Raw genomic sequence first — 27,824 nt, 5'->3', positions numbered from 1 at the left:
TTTCATAAATTCACTGGGAGCAGTTTCACATTATTGTGTTTGTGTCGATGCTGGAACGAAGAAGCTCCATGAGGAGCAGCAGCAAGTTCTTTCTGTGAAATGAAGAACTGACTCTTCAGTGTAAAAGGAAAATGAATTTGTTTGTGATGTTGGTTCAACTTGACATCTTAAACTTATTGAACATGATTTCTCCTGTAGAACTAAATTAATATAAGTTAATGTAACTAGAAAGGTTTGTTTGCTTTGAATAATTGCAAAATTACCTTAACGTTTCAAATTTGGACTACTTAAATTTTTAGGGCAGCCTGGACAAAAAAACGTCTTTTTACAGTACTGAATGTCATGAAACTGATCATGTATATGTTAATAAACAAATAAAACTGTTGCATTACAAATTGTCAACATGAAAACAGACTTAATAATTGATGTCTTCTCGATATATGATGTTGTAAAACGCTATGTAGTTTGTCCTTAATTGAAATCCAGCCTGCAAACAAAACTAATGTGTTTACAAAATCATCATTAAACAAAACAGTGATTGATAACGGCCGTCAAGCTTTCACTTTTGCATTCTGTTCTATTAATAATTCATCATTTTGAAAAATGGCACATGTTCATTTGACTCTTAGGTGTCACTGACGATTAATAATTGAAACAAAATATGATTATTTCTCAGCAGCTACTTTGTCGGTTCATATGCATCGACATTTAACACTGCTTTCATCTGTGCAGCACAAGCCTCAGCCATTAGTGGAGTGATGGGGTGTTAATCTGATTAATGCTTAAAAATAAAACGTAATGAACAGAAAAATGCTGAGTTAGACTTGGTGACGATACTATTATTTCTATTTCAAGTGTAACCATGTGGCAGACTAACCCAGTAACGTGACCTGAATATCTTCTTCAGTGAATTATATTTCCATAACAGTGATACCATGTTCACAGACGCCATAAACAGCTTGATATATAAGTTCAGTGAACACATTACTACAAAATTACAATGAAAATACAAATAACTGTTGTAGTACTCATTATTTAACGTACAAATTGCTAGTTTGTTGTGTTCTTATTGAATGCAAATTTGACTTACAATATGTACAAGGAAAAATCAAAATGACCTGCAATGGGCCTTACAAGCATACACACACAAGGTGAAAATGCTGCCTTTGCTGCCACCTAGCAGCTAATAAGTCCACTTGCACACGTTGTAGTATTGAATCGGTGTCAGTCAGAAAGGCAGCAGAGCTGAATCCTCTAGCTCACGGTCGCTGTGGAGTTTGTCTTTAAGCCTATATTTTGACAAAGGGCAAAAATCCATCATTTGAAATGTGCTGAAATTGTGGAAAACAATCAAAACAATCAGATTCAACAAATAGCAGCAAACTAGTTTTCACACAGTGGTTCAATTCAGTCACTTCCTTTCTCTAGTAGCAATACAGCATAAAGATTAGCTGGTTTAAAGGAAAAGCCAGTGATTACTCTCAGGCACAAACTCATTTGCACAGGACTAGTATTACCAGAGGGCCTCATGTGATTTGGAAATTAACAATCCCCCCACATCTGTGTTTCCTGCGGCACAGTTCCAGGGGATAAGCAAAGCCTGTATTTTACTCAAATTTACTGACATTATCCCCTGGATATGATGGGATATGAGGGCTCTGTGTTGCATCAGTGTTTCAGAGGCTGAGTGTCTGTTCTTCAGCCAATTGCCCTGAGCTGGAATGAGCCAGAAACATGAAACCTGGCCCAATAACTGGAAATGATGTGCAAATGCTTCCCGAGAAACATGAACCTAATCGGCCAGATGGTGGCGCTGTAATTACGTGTGCTCAACAAAAAAAGCCTATTGGACCACAATCCACCATGATGGGTTTTTTGATAGTTAGAATAAACTGAAAAAGTCATGTAACATCTTGACTCAAAATACTAATTTTATTATTTCTTTTAGTGTTGATATGATTAGGACCAATCCTTCTGCAAACAGTCCACAAGAGGACCAGAAACACCCACAGAAAGACAGACACTGACATGGACCAAAGTCCAAAACGTGAAGTGTATTAAAAAGGGGGGAAATGGCAAATAAATTATAATTACATGTGAGTATTCAGAATAATCAGGCCATAACTGAATGTTGTAAAGAAAAAGGAGACTGAAACTGATGTTGTTAAATTTATTTCTTCAGCTATGATCATGATCTGCAGACTACAGGTAACCTACAGGTGATCTAACAGGATGTTCGTGTCTCTTCCTCTACTCTCTCGTAAGTCTGTGGAAAAACTGGCCGACCTGACTGCAGATATTCGTCTCCACCTCCTGCTGCGGCCGCCTGATCTCGTCTGCCCTCCAGGCGAGGCGCAGTTCATCTCGAACGTACCTATTTTCAGGAGAAGAATAGTAATGTGTCAGTCGCGAACTATCCGGATCTTAGAGCCGGCTCTTTGAAGTGAACGACGGGAACCGGCTCTTGATTGGAACCGATTTGTTTTTTCTCCTTGAAAGGTGAGAAAATACACTCGTTTGAGATGAACTGTGCCTCACCTGGAAAGTAGACGAGATCAGGCGGCCGCAGCAGGAAGTGGAGACGAAAATCTACAGTCAAGTTGGAGTTAAGAGAGAACAGAGGAAGAGACCACCTGTAGGTTACCTGTAGTCTGCAGACCACGATCATAGCTGAAGAAATAAAGTGCGTTCTTGATCGCTGATTGAGATTAAAATAGAAGAGATCCCCCTTCTGATACATGTAACATCTGTTCTTTTATCTGCCTTGTAACCAAGTCATATATATAATCTTTATTATTATCAGACAAAATATCTGCTTGTTGACAGATTAAAACTTAACCACAACAGAGACTAATATATCCAGTGTTAAATATTACAATTACACAAAAAATTAGTAATTAATATGTGGTGTTTGCACTCTGCTTAATATTGTAGTACTCTCCTCCATGTTGAGTATGTTGAGTGTATAAATAAAGCCATGTAAATAATAAACATTTGATATAATGTATGTTTTTTACATTAGTAATTCATTTTACATTATTTGGGGTAATAAATTAATTTGAGCAACAAAAAATCTGAGGAGCCACTTGGGAGCTGAAAGAGCCGGCTATTTTTAGGGAACCAGCTCGCTAAAAAGAGCCGGAAGAAGAATCAGGGGTGTCAAACTCAATCACAGAAGGGGCCAAAATTTAAAACACAGTCTAAAACTGACTTAAATTTATTCAAAAATATGATTTTGAACAGCCAGACTGCAACAACTTTTTCCTCAATAAAATAAATAAGATTTAAAATATTTTTTTTTTCTTCAGCAATAACAAAGGAAAACGAGAATATTTCAGCTCAGAATATTTAAGCTCACATATCCAGGTGGGGGTTACATTTGAAAATGCTTGCTTTTTGTCTGTACACAAGATATCACACACTTTAATCATGCAAACCCTCAATGGTACTGCATTTGACATAAAAATATATTCTCATATAATAATATTACAAACCCATCAGCCCATCAGGTACAGATGAACATATTGACCTGCTCAATTTAACATCAAGGCCAAAACACACTGAGAACTTCAATAGAAAAGTCAACTGTAGCTTCTATGGTGCACTGCAGGCTTCAGATTTAAAATGTAACACCACAGAACCAGCAGTATTTTTGGAAAAGGTTAAACTGCACACTGACACACACTGAGGAGATGAAGAGGAGAGACAGAGTCTGGACTCTTCATCATCACTTACAATAATGCAGCAATTAAGTATTTAAAAGTACACAAATCAGACTTGGAGTAAAAAAAATCGCACACAATAGAAGTGTACATTAATATTATGATTCATGATCATAAAAAAGTTTTTTATATCAAGTCGACACATCTGTCCATATTCTCTCTCTCTCTCTCTCTCTTATTTTTGTTTTTATTTTTACCTGGTTTCAGGTGGAGCTGCAGCTCATCTCCCTCCTCATATACTTGTGTTTCTTTGCACTGAGTCAGTTGCCTAAACAGACAAACCTGTTTATATTGTCGTTTGACAGAAGCTCTCGTCTTCTGTCAAACGACTTCTGTCAAACTGATGTATTTCTCGAGTTGCGCGGCAGCTGACGCAGTGCATTGTGGGACTTGTAGTATGAGTGGTGGGAGCGCTATTTACCGACGGGCCATTCATAATAGACACATGAAATTATCTCGCGGGCCGTATACAATTGAATCGCGGGCCAGATGTGAACCGCGGGCCTTGAGTTTGACACATGTGCTTGTTTGACATTTCTTCTGCTACATTGTAGCCATCTAGTGGTGAAGCCGCCAACCTACACTTCCCGTGACGCAGAGAAACGCGGTAAAACGATATTCCGGTTTGTACAAGGAGGACAGCAGCATGGCATCCGACGGCACCATGGCTAACGTTAACGGACGAGAGACGGTCTCCCAGAACGGGGAGCCGGTGGTGAAGCGGCCCCGGGAGAGCGCCACCTCGCAGGAGTCTCCTCTCCGGGTCCCGAAGGAGCCTCAGAACAAAGTGACCGTGGTGCTCGGAGCGCAGTGGGGCGACGAAGGCAAAGGAAAAGTTGTGGACTTGCTCGCTATGGATGCGGATATTGTATGCCGGTGCCAGGTACTTAACTACACTGTCGTTTTAACTTCAGTACTCGCACAGTGACATTGTAATTAAAGGGTCTGCTAACGTTAACATAGGAGTTTTGTGAAAGTCTTTGCCGTTAATCTTCCGTTAAATATTCATGACCTGGTTGCGACGTCAACAACCTTGTCTGACCTCCCGGATGTGGAAGTGCTAAGTTGATGCTAGTGAGGACCGCTGCTAGCCTGTTTGCATCGGTTTTTATCTGCCAAATTGTGTCCTGAAAGCAGCGAATGACCTCCACATACTGATAACCGTGTCCAGTGAATGTACCATTATGTAAGGCTGCACTGACCGCCCGTTGTTTCCCAGCTGTTCCTCCACCTTTTCACACTCAACACAGTCAGTTTTACCAGACAAATATAACTATTTTTGTCCTGGACCCAAAACCGACTGAAAACACTCTGAATAGTTTGACCCTGTTATCATTGAAACCCAGCCTGAGGTGTTATACAATACTGTCCCTCAGTATTGATGGATTCTGTTGTGTGCTTGCCCTCAGCTTTGTCAGAAATCACAAAACTACCCACTATCAGATTGAATGTTTTTGTCCTGTTTGCAGGGAGGCAATAATGCAGGTCACACAGTGGTTGTGGACTCAGTGGAGTACGACTTCCATCTGCTGCCCAGCGGAGTGCTCAACAAGAAGGCCCTCTCCTTTATCGGTACGAGACCATCTATGTTGCTACTGTGTTTTATTTTGAAAGGCTTGGAGATGGCGGGAAGATTAAGGTCCCAGTAAAGCAGGAGTTTATGGCCACTATCAGAGTGAAAGCCACAGCAGACAGCCTTATCATCAGTGTGTCCTGTAGCTGAGGAAGTGACCCTGTGTTTGTAGTGATAAGCTTCTAAGTATATACACACAGTAGGATGCTCTAAGAATCAATATACTCTGTTTCCGGGTTATTAGGGACCCCTAGCCAAAATGTAATGTAAACCCTGCACTACAGCCCACAGTCATGAAGCTTCTAATACAATTTGTTTGCATAAAGGCTAAACTACAGTGGTGTTTATTCATTTTTATAGTAGGGATGCACAGTATGGACTTCTTCCAGCCAACACAATTACTGTCAATTAGCAGTTTTTAATGGCCAATACTGATTTGATAACTTAATATTTTTGGTATTTTCAAAAAGTTCATATAGCCAGCAGTTTTATGTTCACCTGAGGGTAAGAAAAGCTGAGATATAGTGAGCAAAGATGGATTGTTTAATATTCCGTAAGTCACTGTTTTGAATCTTGAAATGTTCTTCTATTTCTTCCAGTGAAGTGCATCAAAAAAACTCCACAAAAACTTTGGCTTTTACAGAGCATTTTGTGTACAAATTCAAATTAAGTGATTTAATGTCATCAGTCAAATCAGATCTTATTATAGCTGATATGAAATAACAGTTTTACAAACTTTGTCATTATTGGCCAATAGTTCATCTGCCCCAAGTATGTGTTTATTGCATCCCTACTCTGTTTCCAGTTTATTCGGTACACCTAGCTAAAAGCTAATGTAAACCTTGGACTAAAGTCTAAATTTTTTAAAACTTTTTATGTATTTGATTGTGCTGAAGCTGATCTAATATGATGTTTATTCATCTTTCTAATTAATTTATTCCTATTATTTTGTCCACTCTGTTTCAGGCTCAACTTAATAACAGGCATGGCATCAAAATTGCTGTTTAATACAACACAGCTCAAACTATCATCTCCAAAATGACTACAAAGATGAATCAACGGGCCTCTACAACAGTCTGAACAAAAATTAAACATTGCAGCCTTCATGAAAGCAGGATTTATTGCAGTGCTGTTTTATTAGACTGCACTAGATTTAACTAGATGTTGCTAGGAAACAGAGTATGTATGGGTACATATAGAAAAATCCACTCACAGTGACTGAACATAGCTACACAAAGGGTAGCGAAAGGTTAAACTAAACCAAAGGAATAAAAATAAACTGTAAATGCACCCAGTCCTGCTACAATGCTCTGGTATCAAAATCATCTTGTAAATCTCATGTGTTTTCTTGAATTTGCATTTCCTCTTTTAAGAATTTTTTTCCATCGCTATGAAAAAAAAAAACATGAAAAGAGGAAACATTAAAGGAACACTTATTAAAGTAACAAGATAGCTTGTGTTATAGAAATAAATCCCCAGGTGAAACATTAGCAGTTTGTTACTCACAAGAATTGTTATTTCTCATGCAGATTGTTGAAGTTTCATTTTGTATTACAGGCAACGGAGTGGTGATACACCTACCAGGTCTGTTTGAGGAGGCTGAAAAGAACCTGCAGAAAGGCAAAGGTAAGGTTGTTTAAATGGGGGAGATGCAGTGATATTAGGACAGCAGAAAAGATTCCACCTAGAAAGGAATGATCAGATGAAATGGGGGAGGCTGGGGGGAATGGCACTCAGAAAAAAAAGCACTATATGGAGACAGGAGCTTAGAAAGCAGTGTCAGTAATAGTAAAAATGAACTTTTTTGTGACATGTCACATTAGGATGCAACTATTAAAATAATGGTGACTGAATTGAGTGTAGCTGCTTCAGGGTCCTGGTACTGTGCATGTTGGCCCACTGTCATGGTTTACTGTGGCACTTGAACAGAACAGAGCCATAGTCATGTTTTGCATGCAACTTCTGCTTTACCTATTGTGAAAAGTTGAAATTTCTGCTGTTAAAAAAAGGGGTCTGTTCTATGGTCTGACCAGTTCTCATTTTTTTCTTGTAGGATTTAGTATGAATTTGTGGGATGTTGTCATACCAGCTATGTAGATGATATACATGTGCATATATATATATTTAATTGTTTCCTGTATCGTAAATGTGTAATGTGGGATTTGTTGTATTGTGTTTTTCAGGATTACAAGGATGGGAGGAGAGATTAAAGATTTCTGATCGTGCTCATATTGGTGAGTATGAATTTTGTCTTTCAGGTTTTTCTGAACTGAAAGTGTTATCTTATTGACAGTCACTTCTGTCCTCTAGTCTTCAACTTCCATCAAGCTGTTGATGGCATCCAGGAGCAGCAGCGGCAGCAGCAAGAAGGGAAAAAGTAAATCCACTTTAAGGAGTTCAAATACCATATACATCTTTACTTTGGGGGAGTTCATACTATCATGTGTTCTGTTCTCAGGTTGGAGTGATTATTTTCTATTAATAAATAGTGTATTAAGGCTGTTAATGTTGTGGTTTTATTTGTTCTCCAGTTTGGGAACCACAAAGAAGGGTATCGGTCCTGCCTACTCTTCCAAAGCTGCTCGGAACGGTCTGCGAGTCTGTGACCTCGTCTCAGATTTCAAGGTTTTTGAGGACAAGTGAGTTTTAGATTTAAATCCAATTTCTTAATTTTTTATATTCTCTTCACATGCTTCCATATTATCAATGACCTAAAATAAGATAAAGTGAGTGAAGACTGCTGATGGAAACCTCAGATCAGCATCTGAAGTCACAGTGACAATTAAATATATCAAACTTTGAAGAGATTTTGAATCAAAGAACAATCATGATGGTGAATCTTTTCACAGTGTGCAGAGTGTTCAGTGTCATTTTAATGTAATGTCATTTTTGTTTGTGCAATACTGTGACAAGCAAAAGGCAGTTGTTTTCATTTCTAAATGACAAAAATATGGTAAAACTTTTTTTTTTTACCTTGAATGAAATTCTTGTACCAGAGATTGCTCCAAAAATACAGAAATATACGAATAAAAATAACAGAATAATAAATATAAAATGCACAGTGAGTAAATGTGAAAACCAGTGCCTAATAGAATAACAAAAGGAAGATAAATTAAGTTAAAAATAGTAAAATAGACAAAAATAGAAATGTGGTAATTAAAGTAATATTTTCAGTGATATTTAAAAGTAACAAAAAAAATAATTGCACATTATATGAGCTTCTTAAGATGCATTGTGAAAACATTTTGAGAGAGCAATTTTCAACTTTTGTTTGTCTGTAGTTAATTACAATGAGCTGGTTTATATATTAAGTTTCACATTGATAATTATAGCATCAGTATCTTGTCTTGCCACCAGGTGGCAACACCTGGCTGTGGTACACATGAAAACTGCTGTCACCCTGTTTTCAGGGAAGCAGTAAAACAGCCTCTCTGTCCTGTAGATCATGTTGTGACCGTATGTTTTGCGTACACACAGACTTTAATGAACACACTCTGTCCTGCTCGCAGGTTTCGTATGTTGGCAGAACATTTCCTGACCATGTATCCAAACCTCAACGTCGATATTGACAGTGAACTGGAGCAGCTGAAGGTGAGGACAGGAAATACTGACAGTCACATGACAGTATTTCTGACTGAGTTGCTTGGCATTGACATTGGGACAGCAGACCTCTTTCATGGAAGAAATGTTGACAAAAGGTCCTGGCAAAAAGAAAATGCACAGGTGTCATTAATAAAATGAATAATGGCTGAATTCAATTTAGCTGCTTCAGTTTTATCGCAACTTTCTGGGACATTTGACAAGAACAGAGCCATTGTTAATGTTGGTAACACCTGTGACTTCTCCGCTATGACAGTTTAAAATGTCTTCCTATACTTACTTTGTGTATTGAAACAATTATTTAATCTTCATTTGGGTTGATTAATGCAGATTCTTGGTAAAAATATATTTTATGTTTTTATTTGTTTAAGAAATATGCCACAGTTATTAATTTTTATTATTATTATTATTATTATTTTTTTTTTCATTTTAACAGTCTTTGTCACACACATAATAAGTTGTAGATTTCTAACAGCACATCCAGATCGACTTCCAGTCTGCCCCTGACACACTCCCAGTCCATGACCGAGTGTAACTCTGTGTGGAGACACACTCATGGCTGTTGGAGGGCCTCTTAAATAAGGTTGTTAGTATAAATACTCATCAACCTTTGGGACACCCTCATCTTTCTCTGATGGAAACAGGAACATTTGTAATGATGGGTATCGGTTATGCTTATTTGGCCGCATTGCCAAACACAGACAGTCAAATCAAATCTTTGTTTTTTCTTTCTTTTTATTCAGATCAGTAACTTTTCACATCAGCATGCAAATTACAATATAATTGCATCATATGTGCACAAATAATGTCTATCAAATATCTGTTTTACAGCAGGCAGCTTATTACTCAGGGTTCCAAATAAATTATCTAGACTGTGGCGGCCAGTTTCATAATGAACCGAAAATATTTTTCGACCCACTAAATTTTTTATTTATACGACAGAACAACGCCATCCATGATTGATAAACTAGTGGACAGTCTCCCCTTGCTCTACCCCTCTGTTTCTTAGTGCATGTGGTTAGTACCGGTCAGTACCACGCTGGTTTCGATCGTTTCATGGCTACAACATCATTAACAACTAGGCACCTCCACACACAGGTCACTGTTGTGTAAACAAAATACCGGGTGAATAAATCCAAAGTAGTTGTGCTTTTTGGGTGACTATATAAAACATCCTGTTGATGGAGAAAGCCACCAGATCAGACACAGACTGTGCAGGGAGAGAGAAGTGGAGAGAGGCGGCGCGAGCCGGTGCGTGGTGTAACAGATGGTGCAGGTGTGAGTGTGTGGAGAGGAGAAGTGAACAGAAAAGCAAGGTGACCGGATTAAAGTAGCTTGTGAAAAACGCAAAAATAAGGTGAAGAATTAGGATTAAAACCAAAAATAAATGGTAAAATACACAGAGAAACGCCAGCAGTCAGAGGTGCACATAATACTGAAACAAGATAATTATCGAGTCTCTGTCAAACTTTAGTTACAACTCTGGACTTTAATGCAAGATGGAGAGCAATGGATCAACACTGACTGTTGATGAAAATATGGAATGAAAAATGTTGATTAGGTGAGCATACAGGGCCATATAATTAGATGCACATCTCTCCTTAAATAATAATAATCAAGTATTCAACCAAGCCATAGTATAAATAGTATTTTACCTCGGTTACTAATTAATAGGCAGCAGAGCCAAAGATCAGTATTATTTTTTATTTTTTTCTACATTTTATATTTTCTACAGTTTTTAATATGTAATATTCACTTGTTCTATAGAAAATATTCAATTCTTTGCATTTAACTTAAAATGTACAACATTTTCTTTCGAGGGAACATGTCCCTGGACCCCCTGGAGGGTCTGAGATCTGCCCACCACTGTGAGGCACAGTTACTTGTCCTCTGGACGTAATCACATGGAACTATTGTAGTAATGTGCCGTTTCCTCCATCCTGAACACGAAACAGGTTCTGCACCTGAGAGGAGTGAGGTTTGTAACCTCATATTGATGCAGACTCTGTGTTGAAGGGCTTTATAACCCACTTCCCTCTAAATAAGCCACTCCCCCTTTAGGCTAACTAGTTTGAACTGACACAAATGCAGCAGACTCTCCATGCAGCCTAAGTCTAAGAATTTGTCGGTGTCACTGTTTTTCAGGTGTATGCAGAGAGACTGCGTCCTCTGGTGACTGATGGGGTGTACTTCATGCACAAAGCTCTTACTGGACCCAGTAAGAAAATCCTGGTGGAGGGAGCCAACGCTGCTCTGCTGGATATTGACTTTGGTGAGTAACACTGGGTTTGTGGAATTAATTATGAGGGTTAGATGGATGTTTTTGCCTCGTCGGGTTAACAGCTATTTCTCTGTTCAGGGACATATCCTTTCGTGACGTCTTCCAACTGCACCGTGGGAGGAGTGTGCACCGGCCTCGGCGTGCCTCCATCATACGTCGGCCGAGTATACGGTGTCGTCAAAGCATACACCACCCGGGTGGGCGTCGGTGCTTTTCCAACAGAGCAGGATAATGTGAGTAGAGACGCATTAGGAAAAAGGCTCTTTTTTCAGTGTGAAAATGATAAATGTCCTGCTAATTAGAGCAAAATGTTATCAAGCTGAGAAGTCGATTAAAGGATCAGTTCATCACAGCAGCTTCTCAAGCACTCAGCAGCAGCTTTTTGTACAATAGATTACTGCACTCACATCAGCCAACATCATTTAGCTTTAAGATGACAGTACTGGAAATGTTTTAGATACTGAAGCAATATTCAGGAGAAAAGTAAAAAATACTAATCGAATCTCACTTAGTTTTTTTTAGTACTAAATTATATTTATTTTTCTATTTGGGTGAGTTGGATTTGTTGACAAGGTTTATGGGGTGCACACAGACAGACTCATTCTGAAATAACCATTGAGAGCTGGAAAATAAGTTAGGTCATCTTATTATTATAAAAAGATGAATGCAGTACCTCTAAAAATCAGAGGATTTTTTTATTTGGAACAATATACCACAAGGACATGTGGTGTCCAGGGTTAGGCAATATGGCCAAAACTCTTTTTGCCATACTGTATATTTTTAATTATGTTCTTCTTTTGTTTGGAGCTTTATTATAAACAAAAACAACTACATCACACGAGACAATATTTGAGTGAAAAACAATTATTGTTAGAACCTTATAGTCATGAGCATTTTAAGTGTTACAGGTTTTAAGGGTTAACAAGTGAAAATAAGTACCAGCCTGTTTGGGATGCCTCTGTACAGTATTTACAGTTGAACTCTCGTCCTCCAAGTTTTCTTGCCTCTCTCTTTTTCTGTGGTGGTTGGCCAACCAGCTTAGAGCAGCATTACCGCCAACAACTCTCACTTATGTAGGGTTTCTGCAGGTCCTAAAAGAGCCTGAAACCCAATAATGTGAATTTTAGGCTGAGAATTTTTTTATAAACATGATTTTGACAGGTTTTAAAAATTAAAATAAAGATTTAACATTACTTCAGTATTGCTTGTATGTGTTTTTTTGGTTTGAAAAAATTGTATCACTCTAACAACTACAAAATGAAACCAACATTGAACCAATGAACACTAAAGCAAATTGTGCATCTACTTTTTTTTGCCACAATGTGAAATAGTTTGTAAATTGCATTCACGATGGTCTTAAAAAGTGACCTGACCTCTCACATTGAGGCTGCTGCAGTCTGAGCGATACAGTTCCTCCTTTGAGCCAGGCAGGCCTCAGTGACATCACTTCTTCAGGTGTTGCGGGCTGCTTCAGCCTTGAGGTTACAGAGACAGACTTGTGGTCAGACAAAGGTCAGTCCAGATCTATTGAGATTGCTGGGAAAACATTTATGAGGAAGTCTGCCAGTGATATGCACTTTAACAAGACACTTTACCCCCAGCTGCTCAGTTGTTGACAGTAGAGGAGTGTGGTTGTTCTGGGCAACTACCACATGTTAGTGTTGAAAGTGGACGTTACTGGAAAAGGGCTCAGGCGACTGATGCTGCCCCTTAGTTGTTGCTGCATTGCAAACTGACAGCTGTCTTGGTTGATAGACAGTTCCCCCTGCTTGGCTCACCATTTTTATTTATGTCTGTCATTCATTTGGCAGCCGCACATAACTTCGGTGATTGTGTAAACCTGCTCCATATTAATGGATTGCGCCTGTTTTTGCTTAAAATGGTTAAATGATCTGGTTGATTTTGTAAGGTAAATATTTGTTTTTCCTTTCTCTCACAGCTGACAATGTGCACCTCTATTTATTTTTTAGGAGACTGGAGATCTGTTACAGTCCAGAGGAAGAGAGTTTGGTGTGACGACGGGCAGGAGGAGACGTTGTGGTTGGCTGGACCTGATTTTGGTCAGATATGCCCACATGGTCAACGGCTTCTCTGCGTAAGGAACCATCACAAAATTACAGAATATTATATATTATCCTCAGCCACTGAAGTAATTAATTACAAGAGTTACTGTTAGAAATAAGCTTCATCATGCACTCTTACTATCCGTATTTTTTTTTTTGCAGAATTGCCCTGACGAAGCTAGACATTTTGGACACACTGCCTGAGATCAAAGTCGGTGTTGCCTACAAGGTTGATGGAAAATCTCTACCAAGTTTCCCTGGTAGGTCATTTCCCATTTAGTTTATAGATGTGCTTGTTTATCTGCCTTTTACTGAAAAATAATACTGGATATAAGAGTGAAAAACAAGCATCATTTAAATCACTTCTAATGAGGTTTTAGTGTTGCTATAAACTAGGGGACAGCCAGAGTTTGATGACTGTGAGGCTGTAACTACTGATTATATTCATTATCATGGGCTCCATGATATTAACTAGCTTTTGAATTGCAATTCACTCCTTCAGCTAATTCTCCAGTCACCAACAACAGATCCCTGCCGTGCTGACAAGCCATAGCCTGCAGGCCAACCCCAACTAAACTTATGTTACAGTTAGCCAGGTAGCTTTGTATCATTACATCATTTATTGTGAGCTAACATCAACACTGTTCGTCCTAATACAGAGGTTACTCTCATGGTTAGTGTTAGCTGGGGAAGTAATTTGGCAAGTTTGCAAACTAACGTTACTATCATTAGGGAGCAAGCAAGCTAAGGTGAGTCAGCTACACTAAATGGATCTGACACCAGCTGTGCTGCAACGCCAGCTGACATGACAATCTGCAGATGGCAAGTCAACCAATCAACCAGCCTGATCAGCCTCTTGAGTCTGGATGAAGTAGCTGTTGTTATCCATTCATGACAGTATATTTTTATTTTAACTTTCTAGCCACTCGCCTGTGCTAGCAAACAAGCTGATGTTTGCTAACAATAGCCAGCTAAATCCACAACATCACAGTATATTTTACATACTTTGTAGTAATGTTAGCTTTGACTTTGGACCTTCTGCTGGAGTCTCCGTAATGGTGGGTAGCGATTGTTTGTTGAATTCTTTTGGTTGTCCCAGAAAAAACATCCCAAGTCCTTTACGTAGACATCAGACTGGTCTGTTTTTTTTATTTTACATTACAATCTTTTCACACATTGGCAACACAAACTGATTAATACATGTAAATCTCTTCACATTCTTACATACCGTACCGTGAAACGCCTGAAAATAATATAAAGATGCAGTTGACAAGCTCTGGAACCTAATCGTAACCTCTTCAAGTAGCTTTTTGTGTCTGATCTACAGCCCAGAACCCAAATATATTCAATTTCCAGTGAGAATACATAAGACATAAATCAGTGATAGTAAAGCAGCACATTCTCACACATTTGGAACCTGTGAATGACATTTATGCTTAAAGAAAAAAATTTAGACTAGATGACTACAAGTGTAGGTGTAAATTTCTGCTTGATGTCCTGACCTTTGAAAATATTCATGTTATTTTCAAAAGCTTCAGTGCCAGAAACCTAATTACTGTAAATGCAAGAGAGGACCTGATCTATTCGATGGGATTATTTTCAAAGCTACTACTTAGAAATTGGTTTCAGGTGAATAAACATAGCTTTAATGCTCTCTAATATCGTATTTTACATGGGTCAGCTTTTCCTAGCAGGAAATGCTACAGCTGGGGTTTTTAAAAATCTATTTTGCAGCAGATTTGAAGTGGCCTTTATCTTCTGTATCTCTCTGCTTGTGGCGCCAAATGGAGCTAATTGAATTGTTAAGTTAATGAACGAGAGGATGATAAAACAACTTCTCTCTTTCTGCCTCATGATGCTGCAGCTGTTTTCAGCCTGCATGTTAACACTAATTTCCCTAAAACATTTATCTTTCATTTCATCTTTTAATTGGCCTGGTGTTTGAAGTGGCTTTTTTCCTGATCCAGATTTGTTTCTCCAGTGCACTCTTGTTTTGTCTTCCAACGATTAGATTTACACTCAGGACAAAAATATTTCATCTTTCACTCAGTGTTACTGATGTGCTTCTGTTGTAGCAAACATGGACGTTTTGACGCGGGTGACGGTGGACTATGAGACGTTGCCCGGCTGGTGCTGCAGCACCGAGGCAGCTCGGAGCTTCGAGGAGCTGCCGCCACAGGCCCAAAAATACATTCGGTTCATCGAGGACTTCCTGCAAGTGCCAGGTCCGTAAAGAGCCACTTTACATTAATGGACAGACAGCAGCCAAACTGTTCTTCACTTTGCCAAACCTGCCACTCAAATTTTGTCTTCTGTTTTTTCCCCCTCATTTCAGTGAAGTGGGTTGGAGTCGGCAAGTCCAGGGAGAGCATGATCAAACTGTTTTGATCTGCCTGCGGACCTGCAGTCCTCCTCAACAACAGCTCAGATCATAATTCCAGGTTTTGATGGGATTACCAGAGGGATTTAAAATGCAAACTCTTGTCCTAAAGGAAATTCTTCACCAGCAAGGCTATTTGTGAGACCTTTTAGTTGCTTGCTTGTGCATCACATTTACAATAATTCTCCTTAGATATAATTTATGCATTCCACATAATGTTTTCTATATTTATTAGGGTGTTAATTTTAAAACCTGGTGCAGATGGACCCATCATTCTTTATTCCATTCAACAGTAATGTAAAGCACAGATTATTTTTTTAGCATTTGAAACTGATTAACCTTGATTGATCTGTTCACCATGTTAGTTTTATTAAAAATGCATATATTTGAAGAGCCATTGATGAACAGATGTAGAAGCCTTCATATTAAAGGGCATCACAATAAAAGCAGATTATTTTCAGGCTTTGTATTAAAGATGGAAAAACGACTGAAAGCCATCATTGCAATCAGTTTGATTGTGAATTTTTCTATTGAACAGTTTTAAAACACTTTACAAACATTTCAGTTGTTAAGTTTGTAACAGTATTTTCATGATTGTGGGATTGAACAGTGTGGTTTTTAAATCATCCTCAATACAGATAAATTGACACTACGAAACATGACTTTGAATAGATGTTTTCTTCATAGTAATTGAGGAAAAGTAAATAGGAATTCCATGTTCACAGAGACATTGACTGGTATTTGAGAAGTTTGTGTAAATGTAAAGAAAATGGCCAATAGGCAGGAATGTTCTAGAGTACATCTCAATGCATTTCCTATGCCGTTTCATTCATTTTGTCAATAATGTAAAAGAATCTTACTCAGCTTGCTGTTATCAATAAAAGGAAACTGTAACATTTAGAATTTCTTTTATTTTGTCTTAAGGATATAGTTCAACCCCAAATCAAAAATACATATTTTTCCTCTGGCCTGTCTTTCTATCTATCCATCTAGCTAGCTCTGGTGTGTGTTGCTGAATTTTTTTTTTTTTTGAGCTATAGACCACAGACACTTCTGCCTTCTCTCAAATATAATGGAACTAGATCACACTTGGCTTGTGGTGCTCAAAGCACCAAAAATACACATGAAAAATTCAACAGCAACATTTCTTTCCAGAAATCATGACCCAGTTACACGAGATAATCCACAGACCTTGTGAGCAGTTTCATGGAGGAACTATTTTTTTTTTCAAACATGAATCTTTGCAGTTTTCTTTTTATTTGTCACCCCTCTGCAGACTAGACCTTATTGTAGCAGGGTAAACACAGGTGTTACCAATGATCCTAATTAAGGTTCTGCTGCTTGACCTGAATATAACAGAACCTTAATTAGTCTTATTGGTAGCACCTGTGTTTAGCCTAATAGAATATGGTTGCCATTAAAAAGGTATGCTATCATGAAACAATTGGTTTATTGCCCAATAACATCTGATTTAATGTGAAGAAATAGTGAGTATACTGAAAAATCATTCTGAGTATATGTGCATTATTATAGAATTTAATTTAATGTGCAGGGCGCTGCAAAAGCTCAAAAATACATCTTGAAAAGTGCTTGACTTAAGGAAAAGTGAAGGAACCCTGTAATCTGTATGACTGCGCAGAGGAGGAGTCGTCCTGAGAGGCTCGCGCGCACAGGATGTAAATATTATGGCGTCCTGTGCTCAGCTGTAACGTTAGCTCAGTGTAGCTAGGTAGGTTAGCTGTACGGAACTGTTTGAATATTATTGTTGGTAGCAGATGGGAAATCAAATATGGGTCGTCGCTGTTCGTTTCCCAATTGCAACAATAAACAGAGAACTTGGTCTGCTATCAGTTTTCACAAGCTCCCCTTAATGGATCCGAAGCGCTGCAAGTTATGGCTGCGTGCTATGGACATGAACCCGAAAACTTCACGGAAGACGCTCCTGCGGCGCTGTATGTTGGTGTGCAGCGACCACTTTTCACCCGATGACTTGGTTCATCATGAAGGTTGTACCTGTCTGACGTCTACTGCCGTCCCGCTGTCTGCTCGTGCTGCTGGCGGAAGCGCTGACGGGACTGCATCACAAGTATGTCTATAGGTAGCGTCCCATTTATGTCCCCCTCCAGGCGTCCGGCGTCAAAATGGAGCCGAGCGTTTACGCATGTGTTTGCAAACCAAGTGTATAAGAAACGAGATGGGTTCCACCTCTGTATTTACCACTCCTGATGTAAACCTGACCGCTGATGTTGACAGCTGTTTGAGGTTCAGTTAGATTCGTGACCTGTAACATCAGGTTTGTACTAAACTGTAATAACAGCATCAATAGACCAGGACAATCTACCTTCTTTGCCCAGAGGCAACTTTTCCAAAATGACAGGCAGCCAGGGGCAAAATGAAAAAAATAAAAGGCTAATAACCCATCTTTCTGTCAAATTCTTTGTTTTCATTTTGGAAAAGTTGCCTCTGGGAAAAGAAGGTAGATTGTCCTGGTCTATTGATACTATTAAAACAAATTCTTTGTTTTCAAAGAATTTGAAAGAATCGTTGACCTACTTATTAATTTAAGATATTAACCACCTTGCTACAGTTATTGACACTCAGTCTGTATAGGAACTGCATGTAATAGCCTGCAACTGCATTTTAGTTGTAAATGCTGGTTACATTTGAAAGAGTTATATAACATTTAGAGCCTGACATACTCTGCAGATATTAAGGAGTTAAAAAAAACTCATACATATTTTGGCTGAATTATATAGGAAATCCAAAATGACATCAGGGAAGTGAAATGGCAAACTTTCACTGGTAGATAGAGAAAACAGAACAAAGACAAAGGACCAATATACAAATAATACTAATCCAACTGTTCTAGCTCAATATTGGACTGATAATATCAGTATATAATCATGTTATACAACTTAAAAAACATATTGATTAATTTGCTGTGATCAAGGGTATTTGAAATGTATTACTGTCTCTTCCACCCAAAAGATCCAAGACAATACAGAAAGCAGGGATAATTTTCCTGTCGAGGAACGTGCAGATTTTGAGGAGCCTGTGGTTGCTGGTATTCAACAATCCACCCCACTGAATGAAAAAGGATTTCATAAGAGCCGTCGAAAGAAGCGGCCTCGGCATTCAGACTTCATCCTTCCCAGCCCAGAGCAGGTCACCAGCATCCCACACGTCAAATTCTCCTCATCGGGGACCAGTCTAACTTCAGCTCTGTCTGAGTCAGAGGATTTGGTGAGCATAAAAATTTATTTTCTTACTTTATTGTTTTTTTGTAGATATACACTCTTCTGAGTTTGATATCTGCAACATGTTTCAAAACCTTTGGGACAGGGTCATGTTTTCCACTGTGATACACCACCTTTTCTTTTAAAAACATTCAGTGTTTGGGAACTGAGGACACTAATTGTTGAAGTTTTGAAAGTGAAATTCTTTCCCATTCAGTCCACGGTCTCTTTTGGCTTATTTTGTGTTTTTACTATGAAGCCACACTGCTGGAACATTTGCAGAATGTGTCTTTTAATTGTCTTGCTGAAATAAGCAGGGACGTCTCTGAAAAAGATTTCTGTTTTCATGTTGCTCCAGAACCCGTATGCACCTTGCAGTGCTAATGGGGCCTTCACAGATGTGACAGTTACCCATAATGCCATTGGCACTGACACACCCCCATACTATCACAGATGCTGGCTTTTGAAGTTAGTGCTGATAACAATCTGGATGGTCCATCTCTTCTTTAGCCTGGCGGGCATTTTTCCACTTTGTGTCAGTTCATCTCAGATGAGCTCGGGCCCAGAGAAAACGAAATCATGTTTGTGGAAGTTGTTGATATATGACTTTCTCTTTGCATGGTGGAGCCTTAACTTGCATCTGTAAATGCAGTGACAAACTGTGTTTACTAACAACAGTTTTCCAGATGGTTGTGTTTCTGAGCCCATGTCAAATCCTTTATACAGTTATGTGAGTTTTTAATGCAGTGCTGCCTGAGGGCTCAAAGGTCGCAGGAATTCAGTGTTGGTTTTCAGCCTCGCCCCTTAAGAGCAGAGATTACTGTGGATTGTCTGAATCTTTTAATGATATTATGGATTGTAGATGGTGAAATCACTAAATTCCTTGCAATTTTGTCTTATATTCTTAAATGAAATTCGCTGAACTATTTGCTGACGTAATGTTTCATTAACTTTCCCCCATTTGTTGCCCTTATCAAATTCAGTCTGAGTGTATATTTATAAAATACAACAAAGTTTATCAATTTGAACATTAAATATCTTGTCTATATCTTGTACTGTATTCAGTTGCATTCATTCTGTTTTTATTTATGTTTTGAGTGATTTTGGGTTTGGGCTTGTATGTATCTGCTGCAGTCATTGCTGTTGTGCAAATTCTGTACTTATTAGTCGTGGTCATGTACCTGAAGACCACTGAATCCTTTTCTTTTTGCCGACTTTTTGCCAATTTTGTAAATAATTAATATTAGGTATAAGTTCCAAAAAGCGTAATTATTAAATCAGTTGGAAACTCTGTTTGCAGGATGACCTAAGAGCATATATGAACACAGAGGACCTTGACGACAGCGTGAGCTCTATGGAGAAGACTGTAGATGCAGCAGATTCAGGTTTTGTCTCGCTCACAAGTCCATCTACATCCGGTCAAGGATCGAGCTTCGACGCTGCAGCGAGAGAATGCAGTGTGAGGAAATGGATTGTGTGTGAGTCCAAACTGTTCGAACTTTTCCAGAGCTGTCCTCAGTGTGGAGATGCCATCGAAGAGCAGGACTTCACCAGCTGTGGCAGTCGAATAAAAATCAAGTGGTCTTGCTTCAGTGAACACAGAGGGACATGGCAGTTATGCTGAGATCTACAGGAAATACCAGAAAACAATTGTCTGGCTTCTGCGTGTGGATTATTCAGCGAGACATTTAGTGTTGCTTTTACATTGTTCTGCTTCTGTACAGCTCAAGTTTACTTTCTTCATATTGTTACTCTACAGTGTAGTGGTTTAGAAGTAAAATAAGGTAACCAAAATAATACCCACATCTATAGTAACTCCTGACATTCATTATCAGTTGCACACATACAGTATTGTCCTTTAATAAAATCTGCTCAGGCTGTGTAGGGTGGCCTGTATGAAATCTGCACCTTTGGAGAGGTGTGATTCAGTTGTGACTGAACTTCTCCACAACATAATAAAAGCAGGTCTAAAGCTGCTCTAATCAGTATTTTTATATTAAAAATAAAAATGAATATGCAGAATATGAGAGGAGTTGCTCGTTGTGATAAACCCTTGCCACCACTTTTTGCTCTGTGCCCCGATAACAGTTGAGCGCCCTGAAAGCTGTGGCCATTGACGTCATCTCTAAGAATATTAAGGGTGGCGACAGACTTAAACGTCTCCTTCAACGGGAGACATATTGGATTTACACCCTCAAGGCCGCCTCCTTCCCACGCCTGAATGAAGAGATGGATATCTCCTCCTTCCTTTAATTGACTTTTGCTGGTCATGAGATCGTGTTCAAGAGACTTTTATGATGTGTTGTATCATATTTTACCTCCATGGTGAATTTGCTATTTATATTGTGATGATATTTTAGACTGTTCAACAACTGTGTGATTTTGGAAGAGTGCAGTTGTTTCTGACTTGTTATGAGCACCTCCATTTTTCAGGGGCTATTTGCACTATTTTTACTTTCATCATTTACCTTTGAATTATTAAAACCATTAATTTTCAGTCTTATAGTGTTATGGTATTTTTCATTTCATTTCCATTTTAGTTTATTTTTCAGTAGTTTCATTTCTCTTAAGTTCATATGTGTTTTGCTGTTATAGTCTAAGTTTATACTTTTGTATATTTACATTTCTTGTCAGATGACTAGGTCACATGACCTCCTGTTTAGTTAAAAAAAAACCAACTCTACTATTTCTTATTATTTCTTTAAGTCCTGATGAAGTCCAGACATGTTGGCATATCCATGATTTAATAAAGAATTTCAAAATTATTATCAGAGTGCCTCAATCACTCCAGACTGCTGTCCATCGCTTTACATTTTAATGTCAGTAAATTGGACATTGGAATTGGATATTCCTCAAGAGACGAGAAGGGTTGACTGTCACCTATCTGCACTTCCCCTCAGGTCTACAGAGCTTTTCAAGCATCTCTCACTTTATTGTTGAGGTTTTATGACCTGCAACTTTATTGTCTTGGTTCGTTCTTGTCGCTCTTATCAGCATTGTTGCCAGATGCAACAGCCAGATGTTTTCAGTGAAAAAAAAAGCCTAATAAAAACCATTGTTTATTACCTGCCAAGCAGTGAAAAGCACACAGACAAAGTTAGCTACTAGCTAGTGAACATGGTGGAGCATTTAAATGCAGGTACCAAATGTTTCCCTCAGGAGCTGGTAGAAAACAAAAACATCTAAAAGAGTGACCGGGCTAACATTTGTCAATTGGCCAGAAGCACAAATGCCAGTGATGCTCCATATGTGCTGAATGTGTTGAACCGTTAGCTAAAACATTCACTACATCAACTTTACAAAGTGATAGCATTTCAAAGTTGTGTTTCAGACCCCCTGGTGGACAAACATCAGTAAATGTAGCTTTAAATAAAGCTATCAATAGAAATCTACCAATGTAGAACCTGCAAAAAAAAAAAATGGTTTGAGCAACAGGAACAAACAACAACAAACAAACAACAGTATGTGTGTGTATATATGATATATTGCTTATGCCTCTTTAAAAACTATATTAAAGAGCTCCCTGATAGAAACAGTAGTTGTTTCTTTTGAAGGGGAGCCTGTAATATTTTTCACCCGCTCTTTCTTACCTTACACCCTCCTTAGTTATGCTGACTTCCTCTCACAATTTAAAAGCTTTTCAGGAGAGGGAGGGATTAGATTAAAGTGTAAAGTGGATTCCTTGGCAGATCGATCAGAGGTGTAACAGTGTGCTGGAGGTACTCCAGGCTTTCTAATGCGTTAAAGGCCCTGAACACCCACCCACACAGGTGTTTTCAGCTATTCTGGATGATTAGACCTCCACTGAGGCTGATATTAGACAGAGACATACTGGGAAATTACATGATGTCATCAAAGGGACAGTTCACCCTAAAATCAAAAATATAAAAATTTCCTCTGGAGGTTATTCCATCAAAGCTGATAAATAAAGTTTATGTGAAAAAGGCCAGTTTGAATTAACTTTAACTCTTACTCAAAGGTTAATGCTTTGCAATTAAGCCTGGTCTAGTCAACGCTAACTCACAGAGCACAGAAGCAGTCCAGAACAGCTGACTGTCAAAAAGAGCGTGTCACAACAAGAAGTGAAAACCAGAGCAGGCTGAACTGTATAAACAATATAAAGGCTTCATCATGAAAAAAGGCCCAAACTGCCACAGTCTGCCCCATGTACTGAGGCCTCAACAGTGGTACATGTTCATTTCCAACCTGAGGCTGACGTACATGTCATCCCCTCTCTTCAGCTGTATACTATGTAGCAAAAAAGAAAAAAAAACCCCACAAAAATCATTTCAGAAAAGATAACCGAGCCTGCTTATTGTTTCATTCGTATATGTTAATAAATATCTAACCTCGCTGCAGGACATGATTCAGGAAGTGTTCATATTAATATTATCAGCTACATAATCAGCTACACTTTAAAACATTTTCTCTTTCATCGGATGTCCATTTGATTTACAAGCGTTACAGGCTAATTGACATTTAAAGTGGACATGAAGCAGAAAAATCTAAATATTATAAGCTGAAGTGGGAAATAAACAAAACATGCTTCACACTCATACACCATATATTCTTGACGAGACTTGTCACTTTTGTGCTGCCGCTGTATAGAATTTTTTAAAAAAATGTATTTTTCTGATGTTTTTTTTCTTCCACTGTTCGTTGGAAGTGCATCTTCCGCTAAATGAACAAAGTTGCAGACGTTTGCTAACCAATCAATTTCCAGTCCAAGAAGTCCCTGCATCATCAAAAATGGCCAACTTACAGTAGATGCAAGAAGGCTTAATTGAAAATAAAGTGCTCATAATAGCAGTGTAGTCCTCCTCCTCTCCCCCACGTTTCTGTCTGTCCCCCTACCTCCCTCTCTTTTGTTTACTACCACCTTCCTTTACTCCTAATTGTCAGAGCGTTTATCATCTGGTCAATCAATTTGAGCTTGTTATTCAAGTGTAGCCTCTTCTCAGATGTTCGTCCGTCCTCGGACCTCTTTCCAAAATCTGACTCCTGTTTTTCTCCACTGGCTGGACTTTAATAGATTTATCAGCATATCACCAACTCAACCACGCTTAGGACACCTGGAATTGAAGTCATCGACCTACAAAAAGTAAGGATTCTTAGACTTTCTAATTTCTTTGTGTGTGTGACCAGGAGACTGACAGATTTCAAAAGTGATTTTGTTTTTTAAGGTGTGATATGATGATGAGAAACCAAAGATGCAGATGGAAGAATTATAAATACAAAAGAAATTTTCCTGTGGGTATGACCCTTGGAGAAATCCTATGAGAATTCCTATGTAGTAATGTTTGTATTTTGGAGTGTTTTCTATACTATTTATGATGAAGAAGAGTCAGGGGAGTTTCTCTGACTATGATTTATGCAGTAGGAAGGAAGGTTTTGCGTGAGCAGTGCAAGAACTACCAAATTGTGCTTTTCCTGCAGTATTTTGCTCTTGTGAGCTTTCTGACTTGCATTGATTGCTGCATTTATTTTTCCTCAGAATGAATAATTCCTTTCCTTTCTGCAGTCTGTCCATGCACTGCACTGTGTCCTGATTCATATCCAGAGCAATAAGACACCTGTTTCACTGCAGTTGGACAGTGTGAACAGGGAGACAGCAGCTCTTACACAGATTGAATTGAAGGAGCTAAATGTATTTAACAGTTTATTTGGTGAGTGCATAAGATAAATCTAATTCTGCTGCTCAGTGAGTAGGGAGAAAGTACAAAGTATTTGCTGGAAAAGATGGAGAAAGATGTGCCAAGGTCTGTCTCATCTCTCAATGAAATACATATCGCATACTCCGTCTACACTTGTCTAATGTGTTGCTGTAATAATATGGTTTATGCTTGTCTTCTTGTCATTTGGAACTTAACCCCACCTACAGTAATGCACATGCTCAGTTAGTAATTAGTGATATGAGATCACCAGTTCATTATACCTAACAAAGCTGATAGGCTACATGTGCACATCTTACTAAACCAGCAAATTACATATTAATGTGGACTAAATGTAAAAAAATGTACATTTTAATGAAGGCTGAACGCTATACAGCAGAAAAACAAATTGTAAATATTACTTTTCTGTACCTGGCCATACAATTTCACTGTCTGTTGTTACAAGCCACATGTAAAAACTGCTTTGATCCATATTTCTGTCATATGAAATCCCACCCTTTTTGGTTCCTGTAAGGAGTAAGAAACAAAAATCATTGCCAACTCATCTTGCTGAAGAGGGTGTGTCAAACATTTCATCCTATCAGATGTGATAGATAGATCTGCAGATGTGCGGATCGATAGAGCAGCACAGTGCAATGGGATTTATCTGGCTGGTAGGTTGTAAAAAATATTCTTTCCACTTTGTATTTCATATCAAAATCAAGAAAAATCCAATCTTGTTTTCTTCCTGTAAAACAAAATATGATATGCTTCCATAACCTAGAACCAACCAATTTCAACCACTAATGTCATGACTTTCACCTGTCAATTAATCTTCAAATTGCAGAGCTAGGCTAATATTCATTAGTTAGCACGTTAGCAACAGTATGACACATTAGTGTGTCTTTCAGTGTTCGCCACCATATACGTTGTTCTGTTTCCCCAACATACGTGGTTACAGGCCCACTGGCTAAAATTTATTCACTTTTGAGAAAGTTGTATCTGTAACTGTAGATTATTCTTCAGGCATTTTACAGTGGCCTGCTAGCTAAACACAAAAACAAAATGTACTTTTCTGGTTTCCCTCTGATGTTCTCCGGCTCTTCAACTCATTTCAGCAGTGTTTCTGCTGCTGTTAGCAGGCAATGGACTTCGCAGTCTCTCAGCGAGCATTGTGGGTCTCAGGCTGAACACAGCCTCTGAGACTGACAGGGAACACAGATTATTTAGCGTGATTACTTGTTGCTAAAGTAGCCAACAACTAACTGTCATTAGCCTGGTTCGCCATGTATGACTCAACCCTGAGGTGCCAGTAGCCAAAACTGGTGAGCAAACCACTTTTGTACTGCATTCCCTGTTGTCAAACCTCCATCAGTCTTGTAAGCATAATGGTTAACACTGGCTATAGATATTGTTTTAACTATATGGTATATAATTTTTTCTTATATAAGTATAATAAGTCCAACTGAAATTTTATCAATCTAAAAAATTGCTTGTTGAACAAGCTACCAAACAAACATTCATTGCAGAAAAGTGTACTGCTAACATCAGTTAGCTAGTTAGCTGCTCATTTGCACCACATTAAACAGCATTTAAACGTAACTGTAAGTGTCACTTCAGTCCACTTAAATGCTGATGGGGTGTTTAATGTTCAACACACCATCTAACCATAACTTGTGAGCTACAGTGCCAGTGTGTTTCCTTTGTCTCTTGTTCCCTGCTGGGGCTCAGCCTGTCAGCTGCACAGGCAAATAGGATTTTTTTTCTGATATTAAGGGCCCGTTTTTGCTTCCTTTTAGCGATATAGAACTATATTAGTTTACTACAATTAATAATTAACACATTGGCATTTGAGTGCAAAACAGGATAACCAAATGTGATTCCAGTTTAATTTGAAACTGTAACTCAATGTGATATGGACATACTAATCTGCACATATGTATCTCATAGCCTCAGTCCGTTACAGATGTTTTGTTGACAGCTTAAAAAGACTTAATAGATTTGTGGTGATGCAGCAGAACAGCCACACTCATCACTCATTAACGCCTAACCACACCAGTAAGCTAATGGGATCACTCAGCAACCTGCTCTGTTCGGTGGGACTTCTCTGATCGCCATCTCCTCTCCGTTGTCCCACAGTTTCCCTGTGTGCAAAATGACACGTACAGACCCAGGTTTCTCTCTCCTCACAGCTGAAGAATTTCTGTTCTGTTATTCACACCGGTTGCTGCCAGGGGAATGCACCAGGGCAATACATCAGGCTAAGCGGGATGAGTGGAGTTATTGTTTCGAGAGGAACTTGGACTTAGAATTGGAGATGGTACAAGTAACAGTACAAGGTCACTGTAAGAGGATTAAACGTGGTATCCAGACAATAACAATTTTACATGCCCCAACAAACAGTCAGTTACTTTCCACTCCTGATTAGGATGAACTTCATTGAATGGAGACTTCTAGAATTGGCTGACTGATTATTGATTTGTTACCATCATCCAAACTCCCCACAGAGCAACTGTGAAACAACAATATTGATTCTGCTAGGGACCAACATGGGAACACACAAAAGCCTTATCTTAAAAAGCAGCACTTTAAAATCAAACTTTTGATCATGAAACATTTTTTTTAATAATTGATTACAGTGATAAGTGCATGAACTGCTAAGCATCAAGTTTCGGTTTGTGTTTTCCTTTAAAATGCTTATTTAGCTGAGTAACAGACTAATATATTTGATCTCCACAGATAGTGATGGCTGGCTCTGGCTGTCCAACATCTTGGGTATGTGCCCAATTGGCTTTACAATCTTAGTTTACTGTCTGTGATGCCTGTTTGTCTCTCTTTCAAAAAACAAGAAAAATATGACTGCATTTTTTGACTACTTATACATATGATACACACTTAAATATTCTCTTTATGCCAGTCGAAGTATGAAACCATTACTTGTAGTGTTTCCTAGTAAAATAACAGGGAATGTTGCAAATTATTGACAGTGATAATTTTGTCACATTAAAGGTCCAGCAGTGAGGTTTTCAAATACCTGGCCTCACTCTCACCCTCTAAGCGCACAGGAGAAGCCGCAGTGGCTGCAAAAATCACGCAAAACACTTAAGACCTTCTAAAGCCAGTGTTGAGTTTGTTCCCTCTGGGCTACTGTAGAAATATGGCAGCCTCTGTGGAAGAGGACCCACAAAACACAACAATTCTTATTTTCAGTTGATTATAAACTTATTAAATCATATTCCATTTCTGCCATATTCTGCCAATAGAGCTTACACCCCAGTCCTTTAACGCAAAAACATTTTAGTTTATATGCGGAGAGCC

General features: G+C 38.6%; 2 protein-coding genes across 2 annotated transcripts; both read left to right on the top strand.

The window, feature by feature from the left end:
- Window positions 1–4,321: 4,321 nt before the first annotated feature.
- On the top strand, window positions 4,322–16,522 carry adssl (adenylosuccinate synthase, like). Its single transcript, XM_084730837.1, has 13 exons — window positions 4,322–4,605; window positions 5,192–5,294; window positions 6,853–6,921; window positions 7,479–7,529; window positions 7,606–7,672; window positions 7,827–7,934; window positions 8,805–8,886; window positions 11,041–11,167; window positions 11,255–11,409; window positions 13,147–13,271; window positions 13,402–13,499; window positions 15,315–15,464; window positions 15,575–16,522. The coding sequence occupies exons 1-13, from the start codon at window positions 4,369–4,371 to the stop codon at window positions 15,625–15,627; spliced, it is 1,425 nt and encodes a 474-aa protein (XP_084586963.1). The 5' UTR covers window positions 4,322–4,368; the 3' UTR covers window positions 15,628–16,522.
- Window positions 16,523–17,055: 533 nt separating this feature from the next.
- On the top strand, window positions 17,056–20,747 carry LOC146318723 (uncharacterized). The gene is made up of 3 exons (XM_084730838.1): window positions 17,056–17,705; window positions 18,608–18,862; window positions 20,156–20,747. Exons 1-3 carry the CDS (start codon window positions 17,409–17,411, stop codon window positions 20,477–20,479), a joined length of 876 nt encoding a protein of 291 aa, XP_084586964.1. The 5' UTR covers window positions 17,056–17,408; the 3' UTR covers window positions 20,480–20,747.
- Window positions 20,748–27,824: the final 7,077 nt, after the last annotated feature.

Source organism: Lutjanus erythropterus, chromosome 11 (genome assembly GCF_056507025.1).
Source record: "Lutjanus erythropterus isolate fLutEry1 chromosome 11, fLutEry1.hap2, whole genome shotgun sequence".
NCBI lineage: Eukaryota > Metazoa > Chordata > Actinopteri > Lutjaniformes > Lutjanidae > Lutjanus > Lutjanus erythropterus.
This window is presented reverse-complemented; position numbering and strand designations above follow the sequence as displayed.